This window comes from Phaethon aethereus (assembly GCF_964289735.1).
Source record: "Phaethon aethereus genome assembly, chromosome: 19".
NCBI classification, from domain to species: Eukaryota; Metazoa; Chordata; class Aves; order Phaethontiformes; family Phaethontidae; genus Phaethon; species Phaethon aethereus.
The window spans coordinates 4,673,521-4,693,579 of NC_138595.1; the positions used below are offsets into that span (position 1 = coordinate 4,673,521).

The 20,059-nt window shown below is 44.9% G+C and overlaps 1 protein-coding gene across 1 annotated transcript in view; it reads right to left on the reverse strand.

Moving 5' to 3' along the window:
* Positions 1 to 1,716: 1,716 nt before the first annotated feature.
* Positions 1,717 to 20,059, reverse strand: part of PIGL (phosphatidylinositol glycan anchor biosynthesis class L) — a gene marked incomplete at its 3' end in the record, with an annotated part of 63,306 nt that continues 44,963 nt past the window's right edge. Inside the window, exons 4-7 of the mRNA XM_082008425.1 lie at positions 17,024 to 17,091; positions 8,903 to 8,934; positions 2,967 to 3,100; positions 1,717 to 1,815 (exon numbers count right to left, since the gene is read on the reverse strand). Of these exons, the coding sequence (XP_081864551.1) occupies positions 1,717 to 1,815; positions 2,967 to 3,100; positions 8,903 to 8,934; positions 17,024 to 17,091 (333 nt within the window). The remainder of the gene's footprint in view (positions 1,816 to 2,966; positions 3,101 to 8,902; positions 8,935 to 17,023; positions 17,092 to 20,059) is intronic.

The window sequence follows — 20,059 nt, forward strand, 5'->3', positions numbered from 1 at the left end:
TAGTCTGGGTTTTCCTGGGTGAGGGTTGGAAAAATCAGTATCTACATTCTTGTTATCTGTTCTCTGTTTCTTAAATAAATCTTTCTATGCTGCCTGCCCCATTCGATTGTGACTTTCAGTTTTCAAACTACCTCTGTTCCATAAACAACCCCAGGGCTGCTATTTTGGTACTTTACCCTTAGCTGTGCTAAAGTTTAAATCACAACGAACAAAGCAAAGTACAAAAAAAAATTTCTAATCTTCGTATGGATATTTCCTGTGTTTCAAATCTGGCTTAAAAAAATGCCCTATATAAGACAGTCTCTCACTTTGGACATAATACTAACTTACACTGTTTTTTCTCCATTGACTTAAATGAATTGACGATGGTTTTAAAGAAGATTTGAAAGAGCTTATCAGGCTCAAGTTCAGTAAAGCTCAGGCACAAGTTCAGTAAAGCATTTACACAGGTGCTTAGCTGTATGCAAGAGAGGGGCCACTGAAGTTATTCATGTGATTAAGTACTGTTTTGCTTAAGCTTGGACTTACTCGTGGTCTTAAGGCTGAGCAGGCATATGCTTAGGCACTGACTCATGGCCAGGGAACAGAGTTCAATGCTGTCATTCTCTCACAACAATGGGCACATACTTCAGTACAACCACAGACTTCTTTGTTGTTTTCAGGAGGAGGATGTATTCACAGCAACAGATCAGGGTCTGGTAATTTGGGCTCTGATCCTGACTATGCAATGACTAACTGTGTAGAAGCAGGAAAGATGCTCCTGCAGAGGTTAGGCCACATTAATGAGTGCTAAAGAAATGTTGAGTATTGCTGACTTTGCTCCACCATGATCCCATGGAAATCCAAGTCACAAGTATAGTCTGTACATACACTAATAAATGAAACCTCGAAAGCTGCTTCACTTACCTTTTAACGTAAAGGGAGAGGATCTTTAACTCTTGCACTTGTTATTTACATAAGTGGAACAGCTTTTGAAACATCTCTTGCAATTTTTATCTCCACATCTGTTCTATAAAAGACCTAGTTAAAATCTGGGTCTCTTCTGCCTCATATGTTCTGTTGAGACTCTTGTGAGTTGATCTCGAGCTCCATGTTCTGAAGCAAGAAGAAATGCTCGTGTTTCATGAGGGACATGCCTGCAACACAGTATGTATGAAAAAAGCAGCAGTAGCAGCAAAGATCAGTGCAATTAGAAAAATTTGTATGGTTTCTGTTGTTTTATTCATAAGCTTTGGCTTTTGAAAGTTCTGACTGAATAAGACAGGTCTTGTGGTTCTGGTTTTATGTGTGGCAATAGCATGATCCTTGAAAAGTCATTCCTGATACTTGGATTTTACAAAAGCACCAAGAGATAGTTGCCAAGCAGTCCTCACAGCTATATCCTCTTGGGGAAAAATAGTTTATGCCGTATCTTCTCCGATGCAGAATACTCCTGCATTTTACTCCTAATTAGGTTAACCAAAATTTCTTACCCTATTTAGCTTCTACAGTGAGAAAATAGAACAGCTGTTAAACCCTGTTCATCTCAATGTATCGGGCAACAAGATACTCAGAAGCAAGTTCATACAGCCTGTTTTTTGTAGTCTGAAAGAACACTACACAAAGAGAATCCTATCCTCTTGAGCTCGTAACAGGTGAGTTTTCTTCAGTCCTTGGCCTGACACAGTCTTTTTTCCACTCATTCTTTTACTCCTGAAGTTGTGAGCGGTGTCTCTTCTACAGAGGGCGGAGTGAATTGATCACCATATAACGTGAGAAAAGCATATAGATGTGGCGAAACCAGAGGAGCTGGCTGCGATGACACCGCATGGCGCTCTAGAAGGAAAAATAGTTGAGAAAGCATTACAAGAACCTTCCAGACCTAATGTGAGGGCAGTTTCCTAGGCCTCCTTTGAAGTTCACTGCCAATTGATGGGACAGCCTGTTTTCAGTGAGCAGGGAAGAAGTAGTGGGAGGTAGAAGGCTGCCTACTCTATGGGGCCAAAGAGCAGGGAGGGGCCTGTCTGACCCTATGTTGCTGCTGTTGTGCTGCCTGGTGTTCAGAGGGGTCCTGCTAGAAAGGATGTTATCAGCTGGACATTGGTGCTGTGACAGTCTCTTTGTCATATGTAACTCCTTCTCCCTATGTGATCTCATGCCTGGGTATTCACATGCTGGAAACAGAAACCTAATAGGTGTGTATCTGAGAACACTTTGCATGCTGCTTCCGATCACAGATTGGCAGCTGAAACTTAACTTTATCTATTTATAGTACACCAGCTTAGAAAGATCAGATTTCAGAAACAAAAAACACAAGGCAATAATGCCACCTTTATCAGACCAGTTTCCATATGTAACTCTCATCTTCTAGCAGCCTCAAAAGCAGGAAAGTTCTGTAATTTGTGGATTAACAGGACTGTTTCCTGGGCAAATATTTTCATGCGATGGAAGGGGACCTAATCAGATTCTGATATAGGGAACTATGGACTCAATGTATGAGATCTCATATGGCAAAATAGTTCTAAAAATACAGAGTACAGAAAGGAACTCATAAAGAACTTTGGGCCACAAGTTCACAAGCTGTCTCCATCTTTAGTAAGAGCTATGAACAAAGGACATTGTTTCTGGCATGCGGGCATGCCATTCTTTGAGAGGCCACTCACATGTTCAGAATATTATGTTGGATCCGTTCTCCTCTGAAATACATCCTACATCCTTGACATAGTGTAAAATTCAATGCACTTGACTACTGAAGATCTCTGAGCTGCGAATCTGCTCAGCACTGGCCTGCTATCCACACAGCACATGAAGCAACCTGTCTTGTCCGTTCATGTTTTACAGATCACTGAAGATTGTTCATTAGTGACATTTATAATCCATGTATGCAATTATTTTTGAAGTTCTCTCTGAATATGAGACTTCTGACTGAAGTCTCCACAATGATGATGAGCTATTCAAACAGGTTAAGCAGGTACCACGCATCTCACCCTGGCTTGTTCAGTCTCCTCCTCTGTAAGTATGAAGAGTGCATCTCTGGGCAGGATGCAGGAAATGGGTACATCCAGGACGGAGATGTACTTCCGGAGGAGATTTACTGATTCAAGCACGAGCACACGGCACCCTAGACAGAGAAAGAGGGTAAATACTTCAAAACAACAATAGTCTTGTAAGGTTCCCACCTCTCCGGGCTCAGCAGGTCTTTGCAGGCTCCCCTGTATCGCTGGTCATGGGGATACTTTTTGTGCAAAAGGGAAGCAACTCCTACTCGTGCTTCCACCAGGATCTCTTCGTGCCCAGTGCATGTCAACAACCATTTGTACTGGCTCTTGTTCTGTGTGTGGTCTGTGGAAAGCAAAGCTAGCTCTAACTACCAGAGGGTTTGGGAGTTTTTTGCGTATCATTTAAATTATTCCTATGTAGTTAGATTCAAAGGAAAAAGCACAGGATGGCTCTCTGAATGCTGGCACTATATCATATAATGGAACTTTAAAACAGGAGTCTCTGGTTCAGCTACAAAAATGAAATTTTCTCTTTCTCATAGCTACAGAAAAAACATTTACAAGATCCAGGAATGGCTGTATCAAATATTAACACAGGCAGGCAGTTACACTTTAACAGAGTTCCAGAATTCATTGCTCAGATGTTTGTGATGAAGCAGATGAAGGTAACATGTATAAACATTCTGCTGATATGGAATTTTTTTTCTATTTTAAAGAGCCCCTTGAACTCAAAAGTTAATTACTATTTTTTTACCATGGCTAAATTGTCTTCACTGATGAGCTCAGAGCTCCTGACGGTCCCATTAAGAGCCTGTAGCTCTCAAGGGAGCTGCTTTGGGATTTCTTAGCGCTTGGAATCTGCTGTGATTATGCTCCACACTTCAGACATTGTATTAAAGTTCGACAGAAGAGGCCAAAGTCACAGTTTACAGAGGTGGTCAGATAGGCAAGTAGATTTGCAATGAGATTTTCTTCAGTGTGCCCTTAAAGAGTGGAATTATACAAAGGAGAGAAAGAACAATGCTGAATTGCTACAAAGGCTGCCTAATGGACCATTTTAGTGTGTGAAGCCTGTGCTCATGTCTAATAGTGCTTAAGCTGTCATGCCCTGAGCACAAAGTGAACTTAAGGTGTTCAAATAACTCTTGGCTCTAAAATGTAGGCAGGACTTGCGTCTAAGGCAAGTCGGACTTGTGTCTAAGACTCCCTACTAAGGGAGAAGACTCTCCAGGACAAGGGCAGAAGGAAACATCTTTTCTGAAAAGAGTAACTATGTGAGGCGGGTTTCTGTAAGAGAAGCGATGATGCCTCTGCTAGGAGCCCTCTATGCAGATCTACAAAGGAATCTCACCCCACAAGGATCTGAAGTCAACCTGCTGCCAACTTCCCTACTTTGGACACTCGGTAGATCCTTCAGTCTAGCCTCTATCAAGTATGAGATAGGAAAGCAAAACTTGCTGCTCTTATGGTGAATTAATTTCCTGGAGACAGAAGGGGAGAAGCCCCCAAAAGTCTCTAAGGTAGAGCACAGTACTGAAAGATATCCCACCAGCACCATTCCTTCCCCAGCCAGGGGTCTGTGACACACTGAACCGAGGAACAAACAGCATGCACGGGACGATCCTCCACAAATCCCTTCACAACTGATTTGTGTGCCCTGCCTCTTCCCTGTGACACTACCTCATTTCACTGCAAAGAAAGGTCTTGCTTTTATTCCAGCCAAAGCCTGCAACAGCAGGACAGGGCAGCCCTGACGGACTCCATCCAGCATACCTCCAGGATCTTTCAATTCCTTCCTTTCTTCTCTCTCCTTCAAGACAAGGATGTACAATTTGTTACAACTTTTCAATAGCCTTTTCCACTCTCAAAAGCAGAACTGGTAACTCTTTATTTCAGTATCACAGAGGGCTCCAGGACCATGCTACCCTTCCAGTTCTCTTTCTGCATGGATCCACTCCCCAGCAGGGTGGACAGAGCATTCAGAGGAGATATTTTCTCCTGCTGTGGGCAGCAATGGGCAGGGTTAGAGGCCTCAAGGGAAATCACCGGCACTTCCATGCAGACAAACGCTGACCTAAGTCTCTGCTGTGCCAGGAACCGGAGGAAAAGCCCTCCTGAAACTCGCGGACGTGTGCTGCAGGCGCGGCCTGCCAGGAGCTGCCGGGAGATGGCGGTGTCCGCCAGCGGCGGAGGGAGCCGGGACCCGCAGCCCGCTTCCCTGCCGGCACTGCCTTGCCCGGGCTGCCCATGTTAGGACGCCTTTTGGCACCCCTCTCCCTGCCTTGAAGGCCCTCCTGTCTCGCCTTAACTATGTCAGTGCTGTACCATGTCCCTACTCCCGCCCTACGGCAGCCTCAGCCATCCAGCCCCCGCAAGGCCATCGTGCCTGTCCCTGCAGAGCAGCAGCTGTGCAATGCCATCTGGAAGGACCGACGGCTCTGCCAAGCCCCCCGCAGCGAGTCCCTTTGACGTGCAGGAATGCAGGCAGCTGTGTGACCAGCATGGCCTGTGCCACTTCCTGACGGCGAGCCCGAGCCCCCCTCTCGCTCACGGGCCACCTTGACAAGTGACAGACTGAGCAATTGCTGTTTAGCTGCCATAAGGCTTCAGCCTGCTATTGCGAAGGATGCTCTGCAGCAACAAGTGTTGCCGTTGCACACAGAAGTGCCCCGATGGTTCTTTTACCCTTGTTTCCATGCAGCAAACTTGTGATGTGCCATGAGTAGGGGAACCACTCTTCCCCCGCTTCTCTGCAGAGATTCTCTGGGCCCAATCTGTTGGTGGGTAGTTTCAGAGAAAAGAACTAGTACAGTGCTGCACTACGGCACAGCAGAGGAAAGGAATAGGTATGGATCCCCTTGCTCCTGTAATTAGTATTCCCACTGGCCACCTGTTTGCTTTTCAGTTCTTACTGGGGAGGACAGGGCTAGAGCAAACATGAGGCAATGGGTCTTTCCTTTCCTGGATGGTTGTTAATGGACCCTGGCAACGCCACGTGAATTCCTACTTGCAATCACAGAATCATTAAGGTTGGAAAAGACCTTTGATCATCAAGTCCAACCATCAACCCAACACCACCGTGCCCCCTAAACCATGTCCCCAAGTGCCACATCTACATGTTTTCTGAATACTTCCAGTGATGGTGACTCCATCACCTCCCTGGGCAGCCTGTTCCAATGTTTGACCACTCTCTCAGTAAAGAAATTCTTCCTAATATCCAATCTAAACCTCCCCTGGTGCAGCTTGAGGCCATAAGTGACCCATGAGCAAGAGGGGGGCTCAGGCTCACGGTCAGGAAGTGGCACAAGCCATGCTGGTCACCCAATGGCGGGAAGAGAGGCCTGGCGCAGGGTTACCCGCCACCAATCTCTGAAGCCTGGGCTGCTCTGTTAACAAAATGTGCTCTCCCTTTCCTCATAATTTTTTCCCCTAAGAAATATTAATTCATGCAGCAATTACGTCCTTTTGTTCCCCAAAGCTCAGCAATAAGGACTCAAGCTGCAAGTGATTTCAGTATTGATCAGCCTGACCTCCTGGGCCCCCGTCGGTCAGATCAGGCAAAGCAATGGCATTCGAGCCTCACAAAATGAAGAGCACTGTAAGAGCCTTCTGTGTTAGTGATATGACAAGGATCTCCACATGCTGACAGCAAAGGCTGCTCCGCATGGGAACGTGAGATGAAAGTAAGCAGAGAAGGAATGTACAGTCCAGGGGGAGATGGAAAAGGGTTCAGAGAAACAGGTTGCTTCCTGCCAAGCAGGGTAAGAGAAGTGCTGCCATTGATGAGTCTACTCCTGTGACACCAGCAGGTGAAGCTTTTCAGAGCCTGTTGTGACTGTGACCTGGGCAGGATGGGATTAACAGTGTAATACAAGCTCTCTACATTGGCAGAAAGGGCAAGATCAATATAGCTAGTGGATTAGGACTAGAATAGAAGTGCATGAAGCCTGCAGCCTCGTCGGCTTGGTTTTCTACTTCCAAATCACTTATGCAGCAAGTATGTCTAGAATGAGAAGATTACTAACAGATCTATGTGTGCTAAAGGCTTGCACTGCTCCTGACAGACATCGGCACACCAGTTCTTTTGGAAGACCACTGGTTATAGCTGGATGGGGCCAGCAGTAGGGGTGGATGCATATCCAGCAGCTGTCTCGGCTTCTTAAAACAAGCCTATGTGCTTGTGCCTGGGCTGGAGAACTTGATTACAGATTATAAAAAGCCTGTTGTGTTTATGCTGGCTAAAGGCATTAGAAAGCAAAGCAGGATATTTAAGGTGCTCATTTGCATACCACTGAGGTAATGCAAGGCTTAGCTGGCTTTTGCATTTGCAGAGAGATTTTCTGTAGATTCCCTGATCACATGGGCCTACACAGGTTCACCCACAAATAGTTCCCTCTTATCAACAGGAGAGCAGCACGTTTCCATGCCCTCAACATGCCTTTCAGCGCTATCCAGACAGCCTCAATCCCAGCATCACTCTTGTTTCAATTAAGCCCCTCTGATGCACAGCCCTGCACGCCTGCCAGATCAAATTATAAATACTGGGAATTTCAATGAGACTGGAACTATATTTGGAAAGGCTTAGCGTAAGCAGCAGCATGGGAGCTCCCCGTTCCTTTGGTGTTTGTAGGTCATGTCAGATGTGATGTAATCAGAGCAGCAAGGCTTTCACATAGCTTCAGGAGTCTCTTGATGCTGCTAGAGAAATGGAAATGTTGTCTATACATGCGTCTGTTTCAAACCTAAACCAATTTGAGGCACAGCCCATATTCAGGACCATGGTGTATCTAACAAAACCTGCATGAACAGTACGTGAAGGTGGTTCAGTCTAGATAAGGCCTGATATCTAGCAGTGACATCTACCACTGCAGTTCCTTTCTCTGTACTGCACACAGCACACACAGAGCTCTTTGCTGCATCCCAAAGCTGAACAAAGAAAAGGTCCTAGGAAAGAAGCTGGCATTAATACTCCTCTTTCATAGATGGGGGAATTGAAGACACTGAAGTCAGAACTCAGTTAAAGGACATTCTGCCATCTTGGCTCATGCTCTCTTCATCAGATCTTGGTCTGCAACTTGCTGCTAGCAGAGAATAAAAACTGATTTGCCATGACACATTCAAATCCTACAGTGATTCGGGAATTAGCATTAAAGAAACACAGTCCGGATGACTGTCAAGGGAGCAGGAGGTTGACTGGGTGGGCCTGGTTGAGCCATCTTCCTATGCTGTGTCCAAACAGCTGACAGCTTCGTGCTTAAACTAGTTCCACAAATTTGTCCTTGAGTCAGGCACTGTTTGCTAGAGATAAGGACAGCAGATCTTCTCTGGGACAGCAGCTAGAAAAGGGGATCAGGAGCAACCTGCTTCTGTAATTTGCTTCTTTCTTTTCCCTACTTATACTGAGAGTTTCTCAGAGAAGCCTTTCCAACAATTTGTTGTGCCAGTGCAGACTTCAGATACCTTTCCCATACTGACCACATTTTGATGGAAGCTTAGCTTGGTACATGCAACCATTTTTGGCTGAGCTGGTAATGGTTTCTGAGGCCCTTGTCACAACCCACCCCAAAACCAACCAACCAACCAAACCAACCCAACCCAAACGCTTGGAAGATGTGACCAGAAACTGGAGCTGAGCTGAGGGACCTGGAAATAGCACTCATATTCAAGCAAGACAGCAAGAGGCACAGGCCAGACACTGAATCACACCACCATGACAGGACAACCCCAAAGGGCAGAAAAGCGACTGTAGAGAAGCCTGAGCTGGTAAAAAACTGCAGGGAGATAAAAGGGCAAGGAAGAGTTCAGCTGCAGGTTTCATTTGCATTGCAAATAGAGGTGAGTTAGGCAGATGAAACCCTGGACAGAACATTAATGTAAATGATTGCCTAATGCCTGCAGGGTCATGGATGTGTACTCTGACATACCTTCAGGTAACTTCCCCTCTGAATGCAGGTACCTGTGAATGAAGAGATACATGGGGGTAAACACTCAATGAAGTTACTCACATCCTGATTTTACAGGTATAAACTCTGTACACTAAATCAACCCCTTTCTCTTCATACACACATGCATTTATAATGGTTAATCTTGTAAGAAAGTTCAGGAGCCAACACAGGGTGCACATGTCAGGCAGTGGTAAACCTCATTCCCTACATGATTCTGCCATTACGTTCCTCATCCTGGCTGCTGGGACACAGCACAAATAAGCTCCATAAAACCAACTTGCTCTCAAACTTCTCATGTGACACTAAGGGAAACTGCAAGAGGCTGCCAAAGGCTATTCACCTCTGAGAGCACTGGCTCTTTAAACTCTTGTGTTTGCTGACCAGGGACATTGCCTCAGTGACAGCTCCTGTTTGGGGACTAGCTTCTTTCTTTCTAACCCATGCTGACACTGGGACATCTGAGAAGCTGCTCTGACTTTTTGCTTACTAAGACTTTGATCCCTTCATGACTTTGTCCTGGGAAGTCTCTAGCAAAAATGCGTCCCTTGGAAACAGAATGAGGGGACCAGTGCAGATGATGTGAACAGTGATGGTGCTTCCATCAAGAAGTGTAAGCAAATGATCCTGATATGGTGAAGACATCAGAGGGTATTAGCTTCAATTCTTTTTTAATTCTTTTGTTTCTCCTGCTCTAGCTTGTGGTTCATGGCTTCAGAGCACATATGCTCACATCACCATTTGCATTGTCTCCAGATTTGGCCCATCACAGGGATGGGAGGAAGCAGGTCTCCAGCAGATGGCACTCAGAGCTGTCCCACACCCAGGCTTGCTCTTCCATAAGAAAAAAGAAATCCAAACAACGGAACATTTGCCAAAAGGAGAAAGGAAATAAAAAAAGAAAAGTTATTTAACCCTGTGTAATATTTAAAGAGATTGTTATCATCTTATAGTGGTGTATTTAACGAAGGACAATGTGACAGTTCATGTGTAAATCAACCAAGATAAAACATACATTATATGTAAACTGTTATGCTTCTCCAGTCACTTTCAAACTAGGATTACCTCTGGCTATTGGTTAAGTTCAAGGAAAAGGATTAGCTACACAGGTGTAGACAAAATAGGAAGCACGGAGTAATGAATACACAAAGCAATTAAAAGCAAAAGTCAAGCCAGAAATGCAGGTCATGGCAGAACTCAAACAGCAATCAGAATACGTATGCCTTAAATAGATTCTCCTGACAATGGTCTCCTCTTCTCCAGAGCCAAAGATCTGCAAGCAATACCAATTTCTACTAAACAATGGCCCTGTAATACTTGGCCACCTTCTACCCCAACTACTCAAGTCCTACTGTTCTGACAAAGATTGTTAAATATCGCCTTGTAAACATTATCAGCAATTTTTCGGGGGCAGTGGGAAGGAAGGTTTAAGTATCTCCTTCAGTGTCTGCTCCGCTTTTCTGCCAGAGGTTTCTTCCCCCACAACTAGCATCTGCCCACCCAAAGAAGTGGTTCAGCACTTGGTAAAGCTAGCAGGGTGGGAACTTTTTAAAACAAGCTTGGAGAGATAAAGCAGTGAGTGGTTGTGAAATTTGGCTAAGTATCTGAAGTCTTACTGTCTGGGTGTGCTGCTCTACCATGGAGGGACCTTCAAAGCACTAACTGACAGCAAATTAAAGGATGTGAAGAGCTGCTCCAAGAGTGAACTAATAGCCATTCCGGGCCACTAGAAACAGAAGCAAGGAGAGATCCAGTTCATATGGAAACGTTTCAGCAGGAGCAGAGAGCATCTTCAGCAGGGAAGGAAGGTTTGATCCAGCAGTGAATGAAGGGGTTTGTGCTTGTATAAAGGTTCAGGGAGACACAAACTGTATTTTGGTTACTGAAAGGTCCTCAAGGCTGCTGCCAGGCAGACCTGACACTGATCTGGAAGAACAGGCATGAAGAAACTGATTCTTTCCTCATCCTTTTTGTCCTGAGCCAAATGCTTCAGTACTCAGCAAGGCTCAGTGCAGAGCTCCACCCAGCTGTAATGCTGCAGAGGAATTGCAGCCTTGCTCGTTTGTATTTCTCAGGCAAGAAGATGGCAATGAACTGTGGTTGCAGAGAGAGAGAGAGAAACACAAAACTCTACCTCCTGCACACATTCATAAAACTAGCCAATCCTCTCCCAAATCAATCTTCTCACTCCCATCTCCACCCTGCTGGAGCTGTCTCCGTGGGATATTCCAAGTAGGGGAGAGGTTGCAGCTCTCTTGTTGCCATTTTGGGAACGTTGTTTTATAGATTGGACTTGCTGTGGTTTGAGTGAAATGAAAGAGTTTGGCATAAAATCTCAAAAAGTCAAACACAAACAGGCTCTTTTTCAGGAGCTCTTTCCATGTGTGGTTTTTTTTCCAGAGAGACTTTTTATAAATTCTTTTTCTTTTTAAACATAAAGTGATCTAAGGTGGCTTGTTCCCATCCACCCACCAAGTGCCAGAGGCCGGCTGATTGCAGGGCACCTCTCACTTGCACCCTCTTTGTTATGCCTGTGGTAGGTTCAGACCCTCATTTGAAGGAAAGTGAGACCCTCTGCAATGAAGAACTTCAAAAGGCTGTGAGATGTCTGAAGGCACCCACCATTTCTGCACTGCAAGCACTCAGCACCGGCTCCTCCCTCAAGGACTAGCTGCTTTGAAAGCTATTGCCGTCTATAGCTATCAGCTGCGTCCTCTCGGCAGAAAAACTGAAATGGTCCAAGAATCATGGTCCTACAAACCGCAGGACTGAGCTAGCTGCCAAATTCCCTGTCTTTATTCGGTCATCCTCAAGGAAAGATGCCAGCAGAATGAGTGGGCTAACTCCTATGAAGCACTGACCACTGATACCTCCCTCCATGATGGCAAGAAGGAACAAGTCAGGATGGAGCTGAAACCTCGATCTTGGGGAACACAGAACTCCTCTGGGGTAGAAGCAGGACTGATGCCCTGGTGGGCGGATTACAGTTTTGGTCATGTTCTGTTTGATGAGAAATTTTCATTGAAATCAATGACTTCACTCTCCAAATAGTGAAGGCAAAAGTTTTGCCAAAGGCAAAACCATTCCCTGAACTGACTGCACTGGCTGCTGTAGAGCATGGGGGAAATACAATTTTGAAGAGCATGGCAAAGAATGGATGTCTTAAAGATGCGTTGGGGCTCCATTTAGGATCCTAACCTCTAATCTGCCCAATTAATCTGATGAAACAGATGTGAAAGAGGAAGAACAGACAGTCTCCAAGGAATCACAAAGACATTAGAGGGATATACTTGCCAGATGTTGAATGTTTGCTATCTGGAATGCCTCCTCCCTCCCTAACCAGACTTTCTGGCTCCATTTCCATGCACCCTGAACTACACCATGTAGCAACATGCAGTTTGTAAAACACTATTCAGGCACTCTGTACTCATGTGTATTGCAGTGGCCAAAGATGGTTCTGCCAGTCAGGAAAAAAAGGTGTTGATTCAGAGATCTTCCAGTTGACAGAGCTGCCCTGTGGCTCTGTGCTTTGGTCCCTGCACTGCCTGGGAGAAGAATGTGCAGTGTCACTGCTCCACTCATGCTGCTAGCAGCCTAGGGATGCTGGGAAGGACATTCCTTGAGGCTGTTTCTTTGGAAAAAACCTTCTTGGGGCGGGGGCATCCCTGCAATGCTGGTGCCCTGTGCTCAGCTTTATCCTAACTGCTCTCAACAGTATCGTGAAAGGGCACTGGGATGAATAACTTAGTCAATTTAAGGAAGAAGGGAGCAGGGACAAAGGAATGAGAGAAAATCTAGGACAACATACCCAGCTATGGGATATATGCCAGGCACGGGGCAGAGTCCTCTGATGGGCAGGGACAGAGTTTCAAAAGGTAAACAGAGAAGGACAATTCTGTCTTGACCTTACAGGGGCAGTCTGGGTGCAATCACAGGCACCACTCATAAGTTCCCCCTGGGACATTTGAGTAAAACAAAACACCAGAAGGGAGCTGGACTGTGAAAGGACAGGCTGAAACATAAGGTACTGGAACCTGTTACTTCTTCAACACTCTTCTTCATTTTGCAGGGAACCTAGAACTCCAGCAGGGGCTAAACAATCCCAAACAAGGACAACAGTGATGCAGGAAATCCCTTTCCAAGACAGAGCAAATAATAAACCAGTTTTGAAAAAAGGATTTTCTGGGAAAAGGCAAGGGAAATACAAAACAGCACCCTGCTTTAAAAACATAAACGAGATGCCATTCATTTGAAATGCACGGGCTACAGTTGCTTAATCAGAGTCCCTTTCTAGCCCCACACTGTAAGAAGGCATAAAATAAAAATAGTGGGTGGGATACCATTCATTATCATCAAGCTAATCACCCAAGAAACAGCTTGCTTCCTCCTCAACACGTCCTTAAAGACCTGGCCTTGGAAATTCAATACAAGCAGAACTGTGCTTTGTAGGGATGTAATGGAGTTGGTGGCTTTTGAGAACCGTACCCACCGAGTCTGTGGGATTTGGCTGGACAATGCACTGTTCATTGTTTCAATATATTTATTTGAAACGGGCATTTAATCAATCCTCCTCTTTCAGGGAGCCTCAGTGCAACCCTTCTGCACAATTCTATGTTCCATGGCATTCATAAATGGGGCATTCAATAGTCAGGCTGTGACATGTAAGTGCAACAAGGCACTGGTGGCACTCAAGCTGCATCATAATCAACTCAAGAGTGATAAAGCACTAAGCTCCCAAATATCACCTCTGCAGTCTCATTTACAACCTGCCACTGAGATGGTGAATGTTAAGAAACATCCTGCAGGACTAAGAGTTTTTTTCCCAAATGGAATTGATGAGAATAGGCTCAGCTAATGATTCTTTGATGTAGGTTTTCATATGGCATCATTGATATAAGTTTTATGGATGCAGTTGCTATAACAACATAATGCACAGTGGTTAAATATAGCAGCTCCTATTTTCCACTCCGTTTGCTCTGCCCTAAGCAGACAAGGACTATTCTTCTCTGTTCTAGCTGGGATGAAATGGATTTGATGCTCACTGAAGAAAAGAAGTGGTACAGTCCTTCCTCTCCCTCACAAAGACCATTCCTCTCCCCCCTAAGCAAGCAAGCAAGCAAGTAAACAGCAAAACCAACAGCCCCCCATTTGCTAGGCTACTGGGCAAGAGGGCTTGTTTAAAATCAAAATGCACAATGACTCTTGCAAAACTAAACCACCTTGATATTACATGGGATCTCAGTGCAAACACTGTCATTTCAAAGTGCAGGAAACAGAGGTTCTCAAATATTCCTGTCACGTAGTATTTACCATGCTTATTACCATAATGCCTAGTGACTGGCCAAATGCTGAGAGGGGAGTGTAGTGACCTTGATGTCACTCAGGACCTGCTCTTCCTTGTGGATGTGTGTACAGGATCCAGCCTCTCTTGGCCTCAGGGAAAGCTCCTATTTTAGGGATAAGAGAGAACGATGTTGCCAAATCAAGGTGACAAGGAAAGAAGCAGAGCTACAGAGGATTGCTTCCAATTCTCCCTTCTTTGCTATTGTGGATTTTTTTTGTTTTGGGCTGGGTTTTTTTCCGTCTGGAAGCCAGAACTGAAATACTCCCAAGGGAGACTGAAATCAAATAGAAATTTGCGTTCCTGTCCCATCCTGTTTTTTTCTGATTTTTCCCTTGCAGAAGAATAAATTCACCCTCAAACCTTGGCATTTCACAGTTCCTCCCAGATCTGAAGCCTAGACACATAGCACCAGCTGGATTCCCTGCAAGCTGTCAGGAGGAAGGTTGCTGCAAGGGGAAAGGCACATTTCTTCTGAAATAGCTCCTGGTCCTTTGAACATAACCTCTGTTCCAGACACTAGACAGAATATTTATGCCCTTAGTAGATAATGCTGAGCATCTGCTCAGCTATGACCATTTCCTGAACTGTTTTGTTCCTTGAAGCCATTCCATAATTTGCGTCTCCTGAAGGAAGGAGTTGTGGGATGGGTCACACGGCCTGTTCAACCCCTGCTTTTACAGAAAGTAGTCTCTTAGGTAGTGGGCACAAGTCTATCTTCCACAGACGGGAAGCACCCAAAAGAGCTGAGGATCACTGCACCAGCCTTCTGCTTCAGCTTTTCCACTTACTGCCACAGTGGAGGCAGAACCCTTCAGACCTTGTTTAAAGATGGTCAATAAATACATTGTACGTGATACCTGGAGGGAAGAGTTCATTTGCCTTTTTCTTGCCATGCAGCACTGGAGCCCCAGGGGCAGCAACCGCTGCTTTGCAAAGCCCTGCTGGCAGGGAGGTACGTGAGAAGTCTCAGCATATGCTCCCAGTGCTGCCTGTACTAGCCCATATATGAGAACTCACCAGGGCACCAAAAATCAGGAGTGATACAGTCACGCTCTACTTCTTCCATGACACAAACAGAAAAATAATGAGGGCAAGCAAGCCACTAAAAATAAACTTAACCTTTCAGTGGCCACAACATCTCTCCTGCCACATGCAGATGACTGGGCCACCATGCTTATTTCTGCTGATTCAGGACTGGAAGAGAGACAAGACACAAACCAGCCCTTAGTTAGTGAGAGCTGCTTATACTCTGGTGTCCCTATCAAGATGCATCTCATCAGCTCAGGACAATGTTCTGCTGTAGGCCAAGGACTATTGCAGAGATCTGAGTTCAAGGGACTTGCAAATAATGAGTACTTCCTAGTAACATACTCTGAGACAAGACGACGGTTAACATCCCTACTGCACACACAGGAAGCCTAAAGCACGAAGGTGGGAAAGTAATTTCTGCACAGCCACAAAGTGAGACAACAGTAGAGCTGGGATCAAAATCAAGAGTTTTCCTTAACTTTCTCATACATAATTCAGTTGCTACCTTGTTTTCCCTGTACCTTTTCAGGACGTAGGGGTACACAGAACAATCTGCCCTCCTTTCCAATTTGCAGGCTGTACAGCAACTGACGGAGCAAAGAGGTGCAGGCAGCTGGAAGCTCTCTAGTCCCTCTGTACCAATGGTGTGAGCATCGGTCATCAACGTCTATTCCTCACTCACTCAAATAACACTGTGCTGGAAAGCATCTCCCCGCTTAGCCCAAACACACACACTGCTTTAACTCCACCCCCTTTCCTTCTGTTAGGCTATTTCAGAAGTTGCTGGGAAAAGCCATGATGCCCTCTGACACTGAATTCCAGCCATCAGATAGCATCAAAGACTTTCAGCATCTTCCCAGAGGAGCTCAGCAGGTCACAGTAGGGGCTCTGTGGCACTCCAGCTTTCTCTAGGCAAGTGAGAAAGGAAAATCACTGTGATGCTGTTAGCAAGGAGAGCCAGAGAGTGAAGTGCACAGATGATTCAGAAAACAAATGGGTGCTAAAAATACAAGATATATTGCAAGGAGTTCTTCTAACGCCTGGGAAAGGCAGGGGCAGCTGTGGGGGAGATCTCTCTAGGACACAATGCAGTCTGAATGAGCAGAGGGTTAAAATAAAATACAGTAGCTGTCTTGCCAGCAAAATTTGGGTGATGTTAATACAAGGGATTTTTGTCTAGCAACCTTATCACAGCACAGCACCGAGACAGAAGTTCTCAGAATGTAATATAATGAATAAAGTGGTGAAGGAATGAACTGACTTAGGAAGACTGGTAAATAGGTACAGCTCCAGTGAAAGATCAACATCCTTGGGTCAGAGAGGTAAATTCAGTTACTTGGACAGGATGGCAACAACCTCTGGAACAATGGTGCAGAACTCTCCAAAATCCAACTACCACCAGCTCAGGCATCAGCTCACTCTCCTCAAACCAGAAGTGCAAAGTGACCTGCGGCATATGTTAGTGGGATCAAGGGCAGGAAGAGCAAAGAGGGCCCAGTGAAAGGGCTACTGGCAAAGCACCAGCAGATGAAATAATAAAGGATGCTGTAGGTCATTTATGGAGCTGTGAGAGTTTCTCCAAACAGTATTGTGTCCCACAGCCTGGCACTCAGTTATATTAATGAAGTTAATACTGTTTTGCGCTCTAGCTGTTATGCTTACACACAAACACTACGTTCACTCTGTAACACTATAGAGGGGCATTCAACGAAACGTGCAGAACACTGTACCTTAAAGCATTGTAAAGAGAAATGTGGTTAGCATGACCACTCACTCCTCCTGCATCAAAGGTTACCACCTGCAATAAAACCACAAAACAATAATCATTTTGAAGGTGACTGTGCAGTTACCAACTTTGACATCTAACACAGCACTGTCCCAGCTCACTGTATCTAAAGAATTGTTTTTGTGTTGCACAATGAAGCCTCATGCGTGAACTCATTCTACCGAAATACAAGTAAACAAACAAGATACTCTGGAACTAGATGACTACACAGTCTAACAGCTTGAACAACAGAAAGATGACAAATACTGTGTTCCTACTGTCAGGATGCACTTTTTACTTATTACTGGGCCAAAAAGTTACTTTCAGAGTGATCTGTTGCAAACTTGTTTGTGACCCAAGAGGTCCAGCTCTGTGAATCACTCTCTCCTGTATTTGAGAACATACTAGAATGCCTGTGGATTACAGGGTGAAAATATAATTTGTTGTACTGTGAATCAGGACGTACTGCTTTATCAAGAGCAACACAATCATGTATTACTGTCCTGATTGTAATGAGGCTTCATCACAGCATAACATAGTGATAAAATAATCTGAGAACAAGCCTTTTTAAAGAATCATCTGACTGTACTTTTTGTACAACAAAATCAGGCTTTTCGCTGAACAAGAAGATCATATTGTTTATTGCTTCTCTGCAGGGAGAAATGGGAACTTTATAATGCAGAAGTAATGTGTGAACACAAGTCACCACCCAAAGCACAAAATAACCCTTGGCTCCCTGCCCTCAGACCTACCAATAATGTGTCAGGGGTGAAGCATCTATACTAAGGGCTCACTCTGCACAGTACTGTGAAGTGGGTACTTAGAGGCTCCCACTTCCATCCTAGAAGACAAACTGACAGTGCAAAGCATAGAGCAGACAGGGTATGTGTGCTGGTGGGCTTTCCAGATGGTGGAAGTGACAGTCCTTGGACAGTCTTAAAGTTGGGTTTTTGCTCTGGGAGAGGCCAAGCAGCAGAGCTCTCCACAGCTCCCTTCTCTATGACCAGGAAGAAATCATAACCTCACTACGTTTCAACCAATGTCTGCTTCCTTGCCAGCTTGTTCTCTCTTCAGGGAAAGAAATGCTACTGTCTTGCTTACTCACCACAGCTCCCTTCTCAAAATCTGTTTTATACACAGGGCCTGAAGTAGTGGGTTAAAGATCAAGGGAAGATCAAAAGCCATCCTGCCTGTGCTGCAACTTGCTACTCCACCCTCCAACAGGAGAGGCCCACTCAAACATAGGGGATATTGTGTAAAGAGGGAGAGGAAACACAAAGACAGAGATAAGAAATACTTCAAAAACCACAAACTCCAGACAAGCCTGCTTATAAACCCATCCACCCAGTACAAGTCCGCAGTTAGACTTTCCACTTTGCCCACTGGCTGTAATAATGCCGCCACCAAGCAGCGGAGTTATTCATTGCTGGCAGGAAGTGGTGGGACCCACTTTGGTTTTGTTCAGGTACAAAGAAGCATTTTCTGGTCAACCCCTACTTTATAAGGAGAAAAACGTCTTCAGCTTTGGCTGCTTTTGCTGTACACCAGCATTACCTGAGAGGCTCTCTGCAGGGACTGCACGGTTTGGCATGGTGCTAAGCTCTCCTTAAGAATATCAGCTCTTTGAGTAGCTCATCTGGGAAAGACGTTATTAAATTCTGTACAGCTCAGGGAACCAGCATGGCATCCTGTATTTGAGAGATAAGAAATCACTCCTACCTAGAGTGGCACTTTCCTAAGATGGCAATGTACCCCACTCACTGCAGGCAGAATAAATTCCTATGCAGGTGAATAATAGCATGAGTCTGCTAAGGGCTGGACTTGCACTAAACCTTTTTACTAAATGGGGACAGACAGAGGGTTTCTCCCTTCTGCCTGATCATTTATTTTCATGTAACCTGTACAAACGTAACATTTTTAAGAGTACTAAACTGCTGTCAAATGGGACTGAAATTAGCCAATGGCTCTACAGAGTCTTTTGAAACATGCAGGTGCACCCAGATACAAATAAAATTGCATTATTGTTTCCTTAGGAAACCAAGCTAAAAACCCCAGGCAAGCCAAAACACACATTTTTCCCTTCTATGGAGGGTTCAAGAGAACAAACCTGAAGACTGAGATAAGAGATTATAGTAAGCAGACTAAATAAACTAATCATTATTTTGACAAAACTGGCTCAGGCCAACTGTAGGAGCACAAGACTGAGTTAGGAAATATTCTTGACGTGGAAATTACCTGTTCAGAAACACCTTTGGAGGTTTTTCTTCTCCACATCTGTTTTGAAATAGGAGCTGCTGTTCTTAGTGCTGTGGGGCTTACGCAACATCTGAACTAGCTAAAGAGACTCCATGGAGTTAATTTTCAATTCACGTTGTCTAATTTACTGTTAGGACATTTGCACATGAATTGCCTGTCTCTTCAAATATACAAATTTGTAAGTACAATTCCCAAGGTATCTGCACACTGACCTGGCCATGATGGCATTCACTTTATCTGCAAAGAGGCCACCTCTGAAATACTGGCCCTTCACCTTTAGAGATCCCTTCCAGCACACAGGCTGGCTCTGACACAGTAGTGATGTCCCACCTATCCAGCATGTAGCTCCAAGGTCTGTTGTCTAAACAGGGCACTGATTCCACAGCATCATTGTGATGCTCGTGACCTAAAGCAGGCAGCAATCACATGTAAATATACTCCTCTGGCTTCAGGGATTCATTTCATTGATAACAAATCTGAATTTCTCTCTCACATGCTGAAAATATTTTCACACTGGAGCATTTGCTTCTTCCACATGGTGCAGCTAGCTAGTGTGCTTGTTTTTAGCACATAACCTGACCCAGGCTGATGATGAAATCAAGCAAACAATCAGGGCAGGATGAAAAAACCTGAACATCTTGAAACTGTCTGGGTTAAAAACAGGCTTAGCAAGTTCTGGGAGCAAAAGGCTGGGATAGGAAATACACTTGATGTGGAAATTATTGCTCAATGAAATCTTTAGGGC